Consider the following 12,792-nt stretch of genomic DNA (forward strand, 5'->3'; position numbering starts at 1 on the left):
TTTGGTGTTTGTTTTTGAAAATCACTTTCCCCTGTTGGAATGTAGTAAACTCTGTGGGCCCAGCGGAGATTTGAAGATGACCTTCCCCCACTGAGTAACAGCTGCGCTTCTCCCAGAAGAGACCCCGACAGGACAAGGAGACACAGTCCCAACCCTAATCTAGTGCCTTCCTTAGTTGCTAGAGCCACAGACAGACCCTGTCTGCAACATCTGTCGGGCCCAGCAGCCCTCGTATTAGAGAGGCACCTTTGGGGCGTGAGCGGGTCCTTGTGCTAATGTTAAACCACTAGGCTGCTTGAGAGGCAGCAAGGCCTGGAAAGGACGTGGCGGCTGTGACCGAGACCAGGACATGCAGGCCTTGGCCAAGACGCAGCTGCTCGTCCTGGCCGGTTTCCTATTTCCAGCCCGAAGCGTTGGAGGAGAGAACTTCCAGTGTCTTTCCCAGCGCTGTCAACTGGGCCCTGGTGGTTCCCGGGCAATAGCATGCGTGTGGTCAGCCCAGTGCCGAGTTTACCACGTGTGAGGTCGTGCTAGCTCTTTTACTTTTTCCAGGGTGGTGGGAGGAAGGGCAGCCGAGCAGAGTCAGTTGAAGGTTGATGAGCACGTGCAAGTCGTGGGGACGTGTGCAAAACGAGTCAGAACCCGTTTACACACCCAGCTGTGGGCAGCCCTGCGTGCTAGGAGACACTTGGGAAGTTGTGTGCTTTCTGTGGAGACCTGGATGAAAGCCGGTGGAGGTGTGATCTGAGGGTCTCTCGGCCGAGACTGCGACTGAGTCACAGCTGGGTCGGAGCCGGCCACTGGCCAGCGTGGAGCAGGGCGCTCTCTGAGGTCACGGAGTTGGTGCGTGGAGGACTCACCAGGACAGCGGGTCCGACGATGGCTTTGTTCACCCGCTGGTGGTGAGAGAAGCCACAGGGCCTCAGGGGCCACTTCTGGGAGTGTCTCAGGCGACTGCAGTGCTTAGTGGACTTCCTGAACCAGCACCCCTGCTGGAGCACACGGGGCTGGGCAGACACCCACTTCTGACGAGGTCCCGGTGACCAGGCGAGCCGCAGACCCACTGGTCCTAGGAGAGCCATCGCTGGGGACAGCTCCACTCCTTAGGGACACTGGCAGCGGCCCTGAGGGAGGTGGGGAGGGGGAACGGTGCCATCCCAGGGGTGTCAGGCCGCAGACCTCCTGTCTGCAGGAGCAGGTACCCGGACCCAGCGCACGGCTGGACCCGGTGCCAGCCCGGCGTCGGGGACAAAGCGGGTGCTGGGGAACACTTGCTGGGGGAGCAGTTTGTCCCTCCCATTGCTTTTGTGCCAGAAAGTCGTCCTCCCTTCCTGAGGTCGCAACTACTGGGGGGTCTGGGAGGGGCCGAGGCTGCGTCTGAACTTGACTGTAGCTGTGGCCTCTCCGTAAGGCTGGGGTGGGAGTTCCAGGTCAGAACCGGTGCTTTTCCTCCCTACGCGGCTGGGGTGTCAGGATGAGATGGGCGCCCTGTGCTGAAGGACTTGGAGCTCCAAAGCGATGTTGTTCAGGTCGCGTCTCTGTGTTGGGTCCCTCTGGCCGGAAGCTCTGCCCAGCAGGAACCGCGTCCTTCCCGTCGGGCTACGGCATCCAGGGGCCTTGCGGTCAATCACAGGAGCTGCCCTGCTCTCCGGCCGCTGCTAAGACGAGACGGGACGGCCTCGCGCTCCAGCCTCTACGAAGCAGGAACCGTGGGCTGAGCGTCTCTGTGCGAAGGGCGCGAGCCCGGGGGCGGCTGGAGGGTCCAGGGAGGATGCGGCAGCCCGAGCAGACGCAGGCCTTTCATTCCCTGGAGACGCGGGCCCGCTTGGGTCCACGGGACGGCGAAAAAGTGCCGTCTGAGTCTTTTATGTGTTTTCATGTAGTTTGTCACAGGGCAGTACAAGCCTGGGAAGGCTCGGTCCGGTGTGGTTTCTGCAGTGATTTTCCCACCACTCTTTAGCTAGCCACGTTGCGTTTGTGTGCAGTAACTTCATGGGAAGGGACCACTCGGTCTTCCTCCCCCGAAATGAGGGAGGGTCTGCCCCTGGCCTCCCTGCTCGGCATCGAGGCCCTGCTGGGGTGGGACCCCCCCCCCCTCGTGTCTCAGGGCAGCTCCTGCCACGTGGACCTGGAGCACCTGGGTGCAACGTGGGTCTGACCAGGGCCCCGCAGAGCCCCAAGGCGAGCTCGCTGCTGTTGTTCAGATGCAGGCACGGTTCTGCGTGGCTCCCCGCAGGGGGGTCTCCAAGGTCCCTTTTGTTCAATTCCTCATTGCTGTCAGAAGTGTCACGTGGGGGAAGGGCCAGGGGCAGCGGCCGGGCTGGTCACACCTGCATCCACACAGCACCTGCAGGGCGTGGATCCAACACATGGAGAGGTCAGCCGCGCGGCTCCTTCTCCAGATGGGGACACAAGATCAAAGGGGTCAGCAGGGCAGACACGCCCGCAAGGCTGGGCGACAGCTCTGACGTGCGGCGTCAGGGGACAGGTTTCACTTGGAAGCAACGTGCGGGGCTGGGCCTCAGGCCTGTGGGCTGCCAGGAGGGAGCCCGGCCACCCTCCCCCTTGGGACAGCCTTGTGTGGCCCTCCCGCCCATTCTGTCCCTTGAGTAGCCACTGGGAGCCTCACGTCAAAACGGAAATCAAAGTTGCAGTCTGTCAAGCCAGCCCACGCTTCATGCCAATCCCTGTGCTTTGTTGAAGAAACAAATCCCTCAGGCTGACGAGGGTGGGAGGGTGAGGCCGTGCAGGTCAGTTACCCCAGAGCCTGACTCGGCCACGGGGAAAGAAGCAGCCAAGGAACGCGGGTGGTGGGAGGCAGCTTCTGGCCGTGTTCTCCAAGCTGAAGGCAGACGACCCGCACGCACGCATCGTGCTCTAGCTCGCAGCTTGTTGTTCACAAGGTCTGGGTTGGAAATCCCGGTTACTTTACACACCTTCTAGGACGGAGTAAATGCACTGACGCCATGGCTCGTGGCTGCCACAGGGGTCCTGGCGTGGTGGGCAGGGTGGACACTCGGTGTCTCCAGCAGCAGGACATACAGGAACTTTGGGACCACTTTTACTATCTGTTTTGGTAAACCTGAAATTGTTTCCCGAGAGAGAGAAAAAAATTTAAAGAAATGGCCAACAGACGTAAGAACAGGTTCTCAGCCTTGATAATAGCAGAGAAATGCACGTGGAGTGACAGTGGGGCTTTTTGCCGTCAGATGGCAGAACCGAGAAACGAACAGCGAGCCCTGTCCTTCGGGACATCAGGGGGTGGGTGTCTGGCCGTGGGGTGTGGGAGCGAAACGCATGTCCCCTCAGATTCTGACCTGCAGAGACCCCCCTGCCTTGTCCTGTTGGCAAGCGTGGGTCCCCGTGTGTTCCAGGAGATGGTCCTGCAGAAACACGCGTGTGTGAGCCCAGGCTTTTATGCAGAATGTAATTAGGGTCTTTGTAGCAGAGTCTGTAAAAGCAAGAGATCGCAAACCGTTTAAATACCCTGGGAGGCCCGCCATTATCCACCAGGCCGTGTGGGGGGGGCGACAGCTCCCCATCCACGAGCCCCTCCCTCGTACCCTGTGAAATAAACAAAGCAGCCAGCACGGGCCTTGCTCAGTGGGATGGGCCTGGGGCGCCACCCTGGCCGTCGTGGAGGGTTTCCAGGGGGGCCGTGGTGGGAAGGGAGGACCCTGCCGAGCAACTTCGGGGGTCGGGGCAGGGGGCCTCGGGCGGCTGGGCGCTCGGGGAAGGTTTCTCATGGGACTGAGCCTCTCCTGTCTCTGCTTCCAGCTGGTGGCGGCCATCGTGTTCGTCAGCTTCGGCGTGGTGGCCGCCTTCTGCTGCGCCATCGTGGACGGCGTGTTCGCCGCGCGGCACATCGTGAGTTCTTCCCAGTCTCCCTCATTCTGTTCTCAGTTGCTCTGTGCGTTTAAGAAACCTTCAGAAGTTCAACTTCCTCTTGCAGGACACGGCTCGGTGACCTTCACAGTCTGACGAATACAAATTGTGTTGGCCAATCGCAGCCTTTCCTCCTGTCCCTCCCCTCGTTTCCTCCAGAACTGACCCAACATGCACCCCCTACCCCAGGCATCGCATCATTAGAACCAAAGTCCTTAACTTCCCACCGACGCTCCTCAGGCCCCTCTTTAGTCAGTAAGATGAAAGACGTCCCGGACCCAGTGCCCCACGACGTCCCAGGCTTTTCGCTCAAATACGCATGTTGGGACCTTCTCACTGGACACTGTGCCCATGAGGTCCCTCTGCCTCTGTCATCCTAGCGGTGGGGAAGCCGAGGGAGGACAAGCCACGTCAGACACTCGTGCTTTGGAACCGTGGGGCGGTGGCCGGGACCTGCTCAGAGGGAAGGGCCGGGCCCTGCTGCTCCGTCCACCAACAGGAGCCCTGACCTGGCGCCCCATCCGGGCCGGGAAGGACCCGCCGGCATTTCTCTGTGGCCCCAACGGGTCCTGTGTGAGGTGGGAATGCGACACGAGCTCAGGGCTTTACGTGCGCTCGTTCACGTCGATTAACACTGAACTTGGAGTGTTTTTATGCCTGTAAAGTTTCTTAGGTTATAAAAAGTGCCGGCCCTGGTGGTAATGTTAGGCTAAGCTTTACAGTCGCTATTCTTGGGACTATTCGGTCGGTTTGAAATTATTTCCAGATAAAAGGCTTAAAAAGTGCCGGCCCTGGGGATCCTTACCGATTCCTCTCCAGGAGAGGCGAAGGGCCAGGGAAGGCTCAGTTTCACCCTCCCAGGCAGGTTTTACAACTAGAGAGGCGGGTACGGTTGATCCCCACAGCCTCCCTCGAGCCTCAGGTGTGACGAGCACCCCCTGTCCGGGGTGTAGGGTGTGGAGCTCAGTCCCCATGTCCCTGCGCTTTTCTTTCTTTATTCCTTAGATGGGTTTTCAGCTTTCTCTGGCTGCATGTGGCCAGTGTGCCCAGGATTGGCCGTCCCCCCAAAGCTGGGCCTGCCAATCAGGGACTTGGACGTGAACAGAGGGGCTGAGTTTCCAGGTTGAAAACACGTAGCCTAAAGCTGCAGGGAGACGGCTGTGGTTGAACTATGGAGAATCAATTAAAAATGCCCTTTTCTGCAGCTTGTAACTGGCTATCGGCACTTCCCGAGATTACAGCTTTAAGATGCCAACAGCTGGGGTAGAAGAATGTGTGGAGGGCGCCCCCAGGGCAGACGAGCTGGCATCCAGCCCACTGTGGACGTGTCGGGTGTGAGGCGGTCCGGCAGGCCGGCACCCAGCGGGGCCCGGGAAGGCTTCATGAGCCTCCACGACGAACCCGGTCCTCAGGGGCCTGTGAGCCTGTGCCCGCCGGCGTGTTGCTCCTTCTGGTAAATTCCAGCCTCTGGGCTCAGTCTCTGTCTGGACCAGGCCCTCCTTTCTGCCTGTAACCAACTGAGCAGAGGAGGATGGGGGCCCGCGTCTGGGAAGCAGCCTTAGGGAGCCCCGCCTTCCTGGGGGCAACGGAGGTGGGGTCTCAGCCGTGTGGGCGGCTTTCTCGGGCCTCACACCCTCAGCCCTCCCTTCAAATGCACTGGCTTCCCGGGTGGAAGAGCCTCTCCGTCCTTCTGCAGGAGCGAGAATGGCCCTGCCGTGTTTCAGGGCTGCACGGGACGCCTGAAGCGGCACCCCTGCAGGCGAGGACTCACAGCCTGCAGGCGCCGCCTTCCCAGCTCCAGAGCCAGGAGGCCCTCCCGGCAGGAGATCTGTCGGGAGTTAGCACACCGGCTCACGCCCAGGCGGAGGGGCCGCTGTGTCGCCCCCACGCTTCTACTGAGCGGCTGCTCAGGGGCGCCCACACCCGGCACAGCGTCCTCTTGCCTCCAGGCCGGTCCTGCATGACCGTCCTCCTCTGTCGCTGGTAGTTTTATGCTTTTTTCTCAGATCAGAAGCAGGAATGCTTTGAGAAATATGACTGACAGAGTAAAAAAACTCAATACAGTTGTCGGGACCCGGACTCATAACTTACAGATTAAGCAGCTTCATGGCACTTCACGTGCGCCCTTGCTGTTCACTACCATGCAGGTGATAAGCATGTTGTAATCGTCAGTTTATTGGTCTCTCTCCTTCACTAATCCCCTCAGGGCAGGAACTTGTCTTACCCGGGTGCCCTTATGGTTTGGCACCATCTGCCCTATGAATGTCGGGGACAGACTCGTGGATGGATAGTTGGATAGGCACATAGGTGGATGTATGCTCCGGTGGTTGGTAAGTGGATGGGTGCATGGAGGGAGGGAGATGGATGGATGTGGATGGATGGATGGATGGAAGGATGGACGGATGGATGCTTGGATGCACGGATGGAAGGATGGGTGGGTGGATGGATGGAGAGGTGGATAGAAGGATGGATGGATGTGGATGGATGGATGGATGGATGGAGAGATGGATAGAAGGATGGATGGAGGGATGGGTGGATGGATGGAGAGATGGGTAGAAGGATGGATGGATGTGGATGGATGGATGGATGGAGAGGTGGATAGAAGGATGGATGGGTGTGGATGGATGGATGGATGGAGAGATGGATAGAAGGATGGATGGATGTGGATGGGTGGATGGATGGATGGATGGATGGAGAGATGGATAGAAGGATGGATGGATGTGGATGGATGGATGGATGGATGGAGAGGTGGATAGAAGGATGGATGGATGTGGATGGATGGATGGATGGATGGAGAAATGGATAGAAGGATGGATGGATGTGGATGGATGGATGGATGGATGGAGAGATGGATAGAAGGATGGATACCTAGATGAGTAAGTGATCACGTGGATGATTGGCTGGTTGGATGGATGAGTGGATTAGGCTGAAATCCACCTTGCTCCCTCCCTCGTGGAAAAATTGTTTTGCTTTGAGGAAGAGAGGCAGGAGCCAAGGGGTCTCTACGTTGAGACTTGTACAGGTGCACGACCACCTCCCTCAGCTGCCGTGTTGACCGATGGGGGGAGCTGTGTCCCCCGGCCGGCAGGGGTGGGGTGCCTGCTTCCCTGCTTCCTGGCTGCAGGAGCCCAGCTGCTCGGGGATGAGCCCTGGTATTTCCTGCCCCTCGTCCCCCTCCTGGGAGGGGCTCGTTGGCCTGGGCCTCTCTCCTTTGGGCTCAGAGCCTGTGGCAACAGGTCTGAAATCACCGCCGGTTCCTCCTGATAGGGGGGTGAAGCCGTCCCATTCCATCTGTGGTTCTTGGTCTCTAGGAGCCCAGGCCCCTCACCGCAGGAAGGTGCCAGTTTTACTCCAGTGGGGTCGGCTACCTGCACGACGTCTACCAGACAGAGGTAAGTGCCAGCGCTGGTGCCCCTTGTTAACCTGTGTCCCTGGTCCAGATCTGACTGTTCTGGCCCCAGCACGCCTCCACCTCGTCCTCACCCGCGCCTGGTGAGGTGCTTCACTCCAGAGTCACAGCTGCTGACTGCCTTTGATGCAGCCCCGAATCCACCGGTCCAGTCTGTGCGGTCCAGTCTGTGCGGCTTTCACGATGAGCTTTTTATTGACGTAATTAGTGCACTAAAATCTAGGATACTACGTTTACACTGGCCCCAAGCTCGCCGGCTGTCCCTGGGCCGAGGATGTGTGCAGGGTGATTTCACTTCTGTTTCTAAGAGTGGCCGGCGTCTCCTCTTGGACCACCCCAGGCGGCTGCGTGGCTCTGTCTGTCCTGCCGTCTCCCTCAGCTCTGTGTAGATTTATCGGTTTAACTAAACACGGCCTCTGACGCTGTGTACAAATGTCAGGACGGAGGGGCGCAGGGCGGGCAGCGGGGAGCAGACGCCATGGTTGCGGCCGCGTGGCTGGCGGCGGGGGAAAAGGGGCCTCTGCTACTGCCCCTCAACAGGGGGCGGCACACCTCTGCTCCGAAGGCCCGGCCTGTGCTCCTGGACTTTCTCCCGGCCGGAGGGAGCCCTGGGGACTTGTCCTGTTCAGCGGGGGTCACCCGGCCCTCCAGGCCCTTCCCACGTGCCCCGTGCCCCCCAGGCCCTCATGCTGCTCTGTCCTTCCTTCCTGCTCACCCCAATGTGTTCCGTGCAGTACTGGGGTCACAGAGGTGACACCTTCCAGCAGGGGGCACCTAGGGTCAGGATCAGGGTTAGGTCTTGCGACCTCCAGCTCGCTGGCCTGTGGCTCTGACCTTCCCATGTGCTGGTTGCCAGGCTCAGAGCCCGGCCTTGCCCTGACTGCTCCCCTGCCCCCCTCCCTGTCCCCCAGTTCTCACCTGTCAGGCCGTCCGCCCAGCCCCCTTCCAGGCCTGAGTCACACGGGCTCACTTTCATGGCTCCCAGCAGCCTGTCTCTGGTCTCCGCCCCGTCGGGACTGTTTTCCCAGATTGATCTTTCTATGACCCCTGCTCAAGCCCTCCCACTCCTGATGTGGGTGGCTTTCGGGAGTTGCCCACAGAACCTTGAAAGAAAGGCTACATGCCCAAGGGTGGCTTGAGGTGCCGCTAAAGGGGCCGGGGCCTCAGGGAGGCCCCCAGGACCTCTGGGGTCAGGCCCTGCCACCGACCTGCCACCTGACCTGCCCTGGGCGCTCGGCCTCTCAGGCGACCCCCAGCCTGCTGGAATCTCTGTCCTCACTCGTGCACAGCCCTCCCTCCAAGACCTTCTCCCCAACGTCCCCCTCCTCCCTCTGCAGCTGGGTGGTCTCTGCCCCACTTACCTTCCACGCGCGGGGGTGGTTACAAAGTGCTGGGGGAAGGAGGGCAGGCCTCCGTGTGGCTTGGGGAAGGGCTGGCTTGGTGAGACTGGGCAGCTGGGAGCTCTCCTCTGGGAGGTCAGGAAGGGTCTCCCACCTGAAGGGTCCCCACCTGCAGGCTCCTGGGGACTTCTCCCCCTCCCCCTCCTCGTCCAGCAAGCTTTGGCCGCCTGGTCCTCTACCTCTCCCTGCAGGGAGGGCCCTGTCGCCCCCAGGCCTGCTGCACCTGGACCGGGTGGAGGAAGGGGCAGGTCAAGAAACGTGGGCTCAAGAGGGGCAGCTGCCTGGCTGATGGGGCAGGGTGGTGGGTCCTTACCCCCAGGGAGGCCCCTGCCCGCTCCGGGGCGAGGACAAGGGGCACCTGACCGGACTCTCCGCTCACAGGTCACCTGCCACTCCCTGAACGGTAGGTGCCAGCTGAAGGTGAAGAGTAACACCTGCTACTGCTGCGACCTCTACGACTGCCAGAGGTGAGTGGGGGGGAGCCCGACACCCGAGAGCCCCACGTCCCTGAACTTACCTGCCCCCATCCTTGCACGCTGCACCCACATCTCATTCAGCCCCAGGGCGTGGGCTCCGTTCCACAGGTGAGAAGACCGAGGCTCAGGGCTGCCGGGAGGTGGGGGGGGAGGCCTCTCGGGGAGCCCTGTCTCGCTGTGGGCTGTGACGTCACAGGTGACCCGTTTCTTCCTCCCCGGGTGCTGGTTGCCTCAGGGTCTCCACCCCGGAAGGCCGAGACCCTGTCTCTGCCTGCTGGTCTCTCCGGTCTGGGGACGGGGGCGGCAGTTTGCCCTGTGTCCTCCCCCCTCCCATGGGGCCCAGAAGAGCTGCTTGTTTTTCAGTCTGTTCAGCTTTTCCCCTGTTGTTTGGACCGGTGCAAGGTCCCAGCTCCTTGGGAATCAGAACCCTCCCCACATTGTCTTTTAAATTTTGTGTTAATAGCTTGAATACCTACATTAGAGCTAACTGGGAGTTTAGTGTTTGCTTCCTGGAGACCCCTCCCTGAATTGTTGAAAAACCCAGGGGTGTAGGCTGCAACGCCCTTCCCCCAGAGCAGGAATTCACCCGATTGCCAACCCGAGGCTGTGGTCCAGAGCCTGCACAGACCACGACCACGGGGCCCAGATGAACCCCCTCTGAGGCTCTCCCCTCTGTGTTCCCTGCCGGGGCGGCCAGCAGCCTCTAAGCCCTGCTGGCTCCGAGGGTGACCGGGTCGGGGCTCTGCCTGCCGGGCCGTGCTTGGGGCGGGCTGTCCTGCTCAGAGACCTGGGCCCCCTCCCAGATGGATTCTGGGCTCCCTGGGACAGCCCTCGGCCGCCTGAGGGGCCTGGGCCCTCCCAGCAGAGCCCGCAGCCCGTCAGTACGCGTCGGTACGCGTCGGTACGCGTCGGTACGCGTCAGTAACGTCAGTACACGGCAGTACACGTCAGTAACGTCGGTACACGTCAGTAACGTCGGTACACGGCAGTACGCGGCAGTAACGTCAGTACACGGCAGTACGCGTCAGTACACGGCAGGACACGTCAGTACACGGCAGTACGCGTCAGTAACGTCAGTACGCGTCAGTACACGTCAGTCACGTCAGTAACGTCAGTACACGTCAGTAACGTCAGTACGCGTCCGTACGCGTCCGTACGCGTCAGTACACGTCAGTAACGTCAGTACGCGGCAGTACGCGTCAGTACACGGCAGTACGCGGAGCGTCTGCCCCGCCCGCTCGGGCGCTGAGGCGGCCTCCCCGCAGGCGTGGGTGACGTCGAGGCCCCGCCCCGCACAGCGCCGAGCACCCGCCCACCTACTACGAGTTCGTGGGCGTCCGCGGCTGCCAGGACGTGCTCCACCTGTACCGGCTGCTCTGGGCCTCGGCGGCGCTGAACGTCCTAGGCCTGTTCCTGGGCATCGTCACCGCGGCCGTCCTGGGGGCCTTCAAGGACATGGTGAGTAGCGCCCGCCGCGCGCTGGGCAGAGGCACCGGTGGGGACGTGGGCTCGCGGAGCCGCCAGCCGTGCTGACCACAGCCTGGGGGCACCTCAGTCCCTCCTCCCCGAGGCTCGCGCCACCTGAGCCGGCCCAGGGAGCACAAGTTCAGCGGCAGAGGGGGGCACCGAGCCTGGCGCCTGACGGCCGCGTCCATGCCCTGGTGGCCCGCTGAGCACGGAACCCCAGCGCCTCCGATCCGGTAGATCTGGGGCTCAGGCCCGTGCTTCCCAAAGTCAGGTGACGCCAAAGTGAGCCCCCGAGAACGTGCTTCAGCATCTGGGCGGCCCTGGGCGGGGACCGCACCGCAGGACCCGTGCCTGAGGCCACACTGCAAGTCTCTCCGTGGGCAGCGTCCTCTCCAGGGGACCGGCTGTTCCAAACCGTGTTCTCGCGCGGGGCCCAGATGGCACCTCCCGCGACCTGACACTTCATCCGTGGAGGTGCCGCACGTGAGGCCACAAACACCGGGAAGAGCTCACAACCGCCCACAGACCAGCAGCCGCGCGCCCATCACCCGCTTTTAACGAGGAGGCGGTGCAAACGCACGTGCAAACAACCCCTGCAGGCCAGACCCCAGCCCCATCCACAGCTCACACTGCCGAGGGGTGGCTTGTTACCTCTGCCCCAGAGACTGTGGCCACTGGCCACATTTCTCAGCCTCACCTGGAGCCTCCTGAGATCAGTGACATGTTTCTTGGAGGTTTCCTGACCCCAGACAAAGCCCGGGATACCACGGGAGACCCTGGCGACCCCCCACCCCACTCCCACTCTGGGTGGTGCAGGCGCCAGGCCCAGCTCCTGCTCGGTCGCAAGGTGTCTTTCCGTGCGTGCACAACAAGCATCTTGTCCTTCAAGGACGAGAGCTGCCTGCCCCCAGGACGCCTGGGGTCTGCAGGGCCCACAGTGCGGTCTGTGGGGCCCCTCGGTGGGGCTTTTCCTGCTGTGGCCAGGTCAGAGTTTTCTCTCTTGGCAGATTCTCAAGGAGAGTGAGGTTAGGCTCGATGGCTACGCAGAGGGTCTTGTTCGGGTCCTGCCCCTGGGAACCCGGGTGGAGACTGCTGGGCTGTCCCCAGGGATGGCCGTCAGCCCGGTGGCTTTTCCGGAAGAGGCCCCTGTGCTCATGGGTTTATAATAAAACCGCTGGAGCTTCTTTCGGGAACGTAGCGACGCCCCAGAAAGGCCGCTTGTCACGCGGGACACGGAGTTACGTGTCAGCCCCGCTCCGGACAGTTTCCTCTCTCATACCCAGAGCTCAGGGGCGTTGTAAGAAGCCTGCCCCGTGGGTGGCTGTTAGGGAAGGATGCACCTCCGGTCTGGGAACCCCCGAGCCCCACGTTGGGAGTGGCTGGCCTGCCTCTGGAGAGGGGTCCGTCCTACGGCCCGTCCTCTCTGGGGGCGGGTGAGAGGTCAAGAATCAGGGCCCACGTTCTGTTTTCCTTTGGGGAATCAGAGCCTCCCATGAGCTAAGGAAGCAGGAGTTCAAGGAGTTTGGGAAGCTCTGGTCTTGGTTGTGCTTCTCCAGAAATCCCTTCGGCCAGAGCCCTACCCCCGCCGGTGCCACCCGGAGCCCCTGTGGGGAGAGGGCCCTGCTGACTAGAGCTGGGGGCATCTTTGGAATCAGCGCCCCTCGGAGATGCCCATGGCACCCGCTCCTGGAGCAGAGGGATGGGGTTTCCTCACTTTTCCAAAAAAAGCTCAAGAGAGCCTGGGCCTAGCTGGGCCTCTCGGCGGATCCCGGGACAAACAGGAAAAGGAAAAGCAAGACGAAACCCAGCTTTTGGGCTTTAGCTCTGGTCGGAGAGAGGCTGGTGGGAGGACTCGGAATCTCTCCCTCGGGGACTCCGCCTGCCTGAGCGGCTGCCGGACGGGGCTCCCCAGGGCAGGGCTCGGCTGACACGTCTCCATCCTTTGCGGCAGGTCCCGCTGTCCCAGCTGGCCTACGGCCCGTCCTCAGCGCCTCAGGTCCTCTACAACCCCGCCCAGCAGATCCTGGCCTACACGGGCTTCTGCCCCGTGCCCCCGGCTGTCCCCACCTGCTCGTCGTACCCGCTGCCCCTCCAGGTAGGCCGAGCGTCTGCGGGCCGGAGCGGCGCTCACGTCCCAGGCAGCTGCCACGCAGGA

At 61.6% G+C, this 12,792-nt stretch overlaps 1 protein-coding gene and 1 long non-coding RNA gene across 11 annotated transcripts in view; one reads left to right on the plus strand and one right to left on the minus strand.

Annotated features, from left to right (window-relative positions):
* Nucleotides 1-12,792, plus strand: part of TMEM255B (transmembrane protein 255B) — a 32,056-nt gene that overhangs the window by 13,868 nt on the left and 5,396 nt on the right. For 4 of the 10 annotated variants that reach the window (XM_059903023.1, XM_059903025.1, XM_059903022.1 and 1 more), the window contains 6 exons: nt 3,778-3,867; nt 4,266-4,463; nt 7,197-7,277; nt 9,076-9,161; nt 10,469-10,628; nt 12,589-12,732. In XM_059903023.1, coding sequence (XP_059759006.1) covers nt 3,778-3,867; nt 4,266-4,463; nt 7,197-7,277; nt 9,076-9,161; nt 10,469-10,628; nt 12,589-12,732 — 759 coding nt within the window. The remainder of the gene's footprint in view (nt 1-3,777; nt 3,868-4,265; nt 4,464-7,196; nt 7,278-9,075; nt 9,162-10,468; nt 10,629-12,588; nt 12,733-12,792) is intronic. The other 6 variants (XM_059903029.1, XM_059903027.1, XM_059903028.1 and 3 more) reach the window with 2 other exon arrangements.
* LOC132352689 (uncharacterized) lies at nt 2,216-3,411 on the minus strand. The gene is made up of 3 exons (XR_009498850.1): nt 3,318-3,411; nt 2,937-3,082; nt 2,216-2,347 (listed from the first exon to the last, which is right to left on the minus strand). It is a non-coding gene; the product is annotated as an uncharacterized LOC132352689 (long non-coding RNA).

Source organism: Balaenoptera ricei, chromosome 18 (genome assembly GCF_028023285.1).
Source record: "Balaenoptera ricei isolate mBalRic1 chromosome 18, mBalRic1.hap2, whole genome shotgun sequence".
NCBI classification, from domain to species: Eukaryota; Metazoa; Chordata; class Mammalia; order Artiodactyla; family Balaenopteridae; genus Balaenoptera; species Balaenoptera ricei.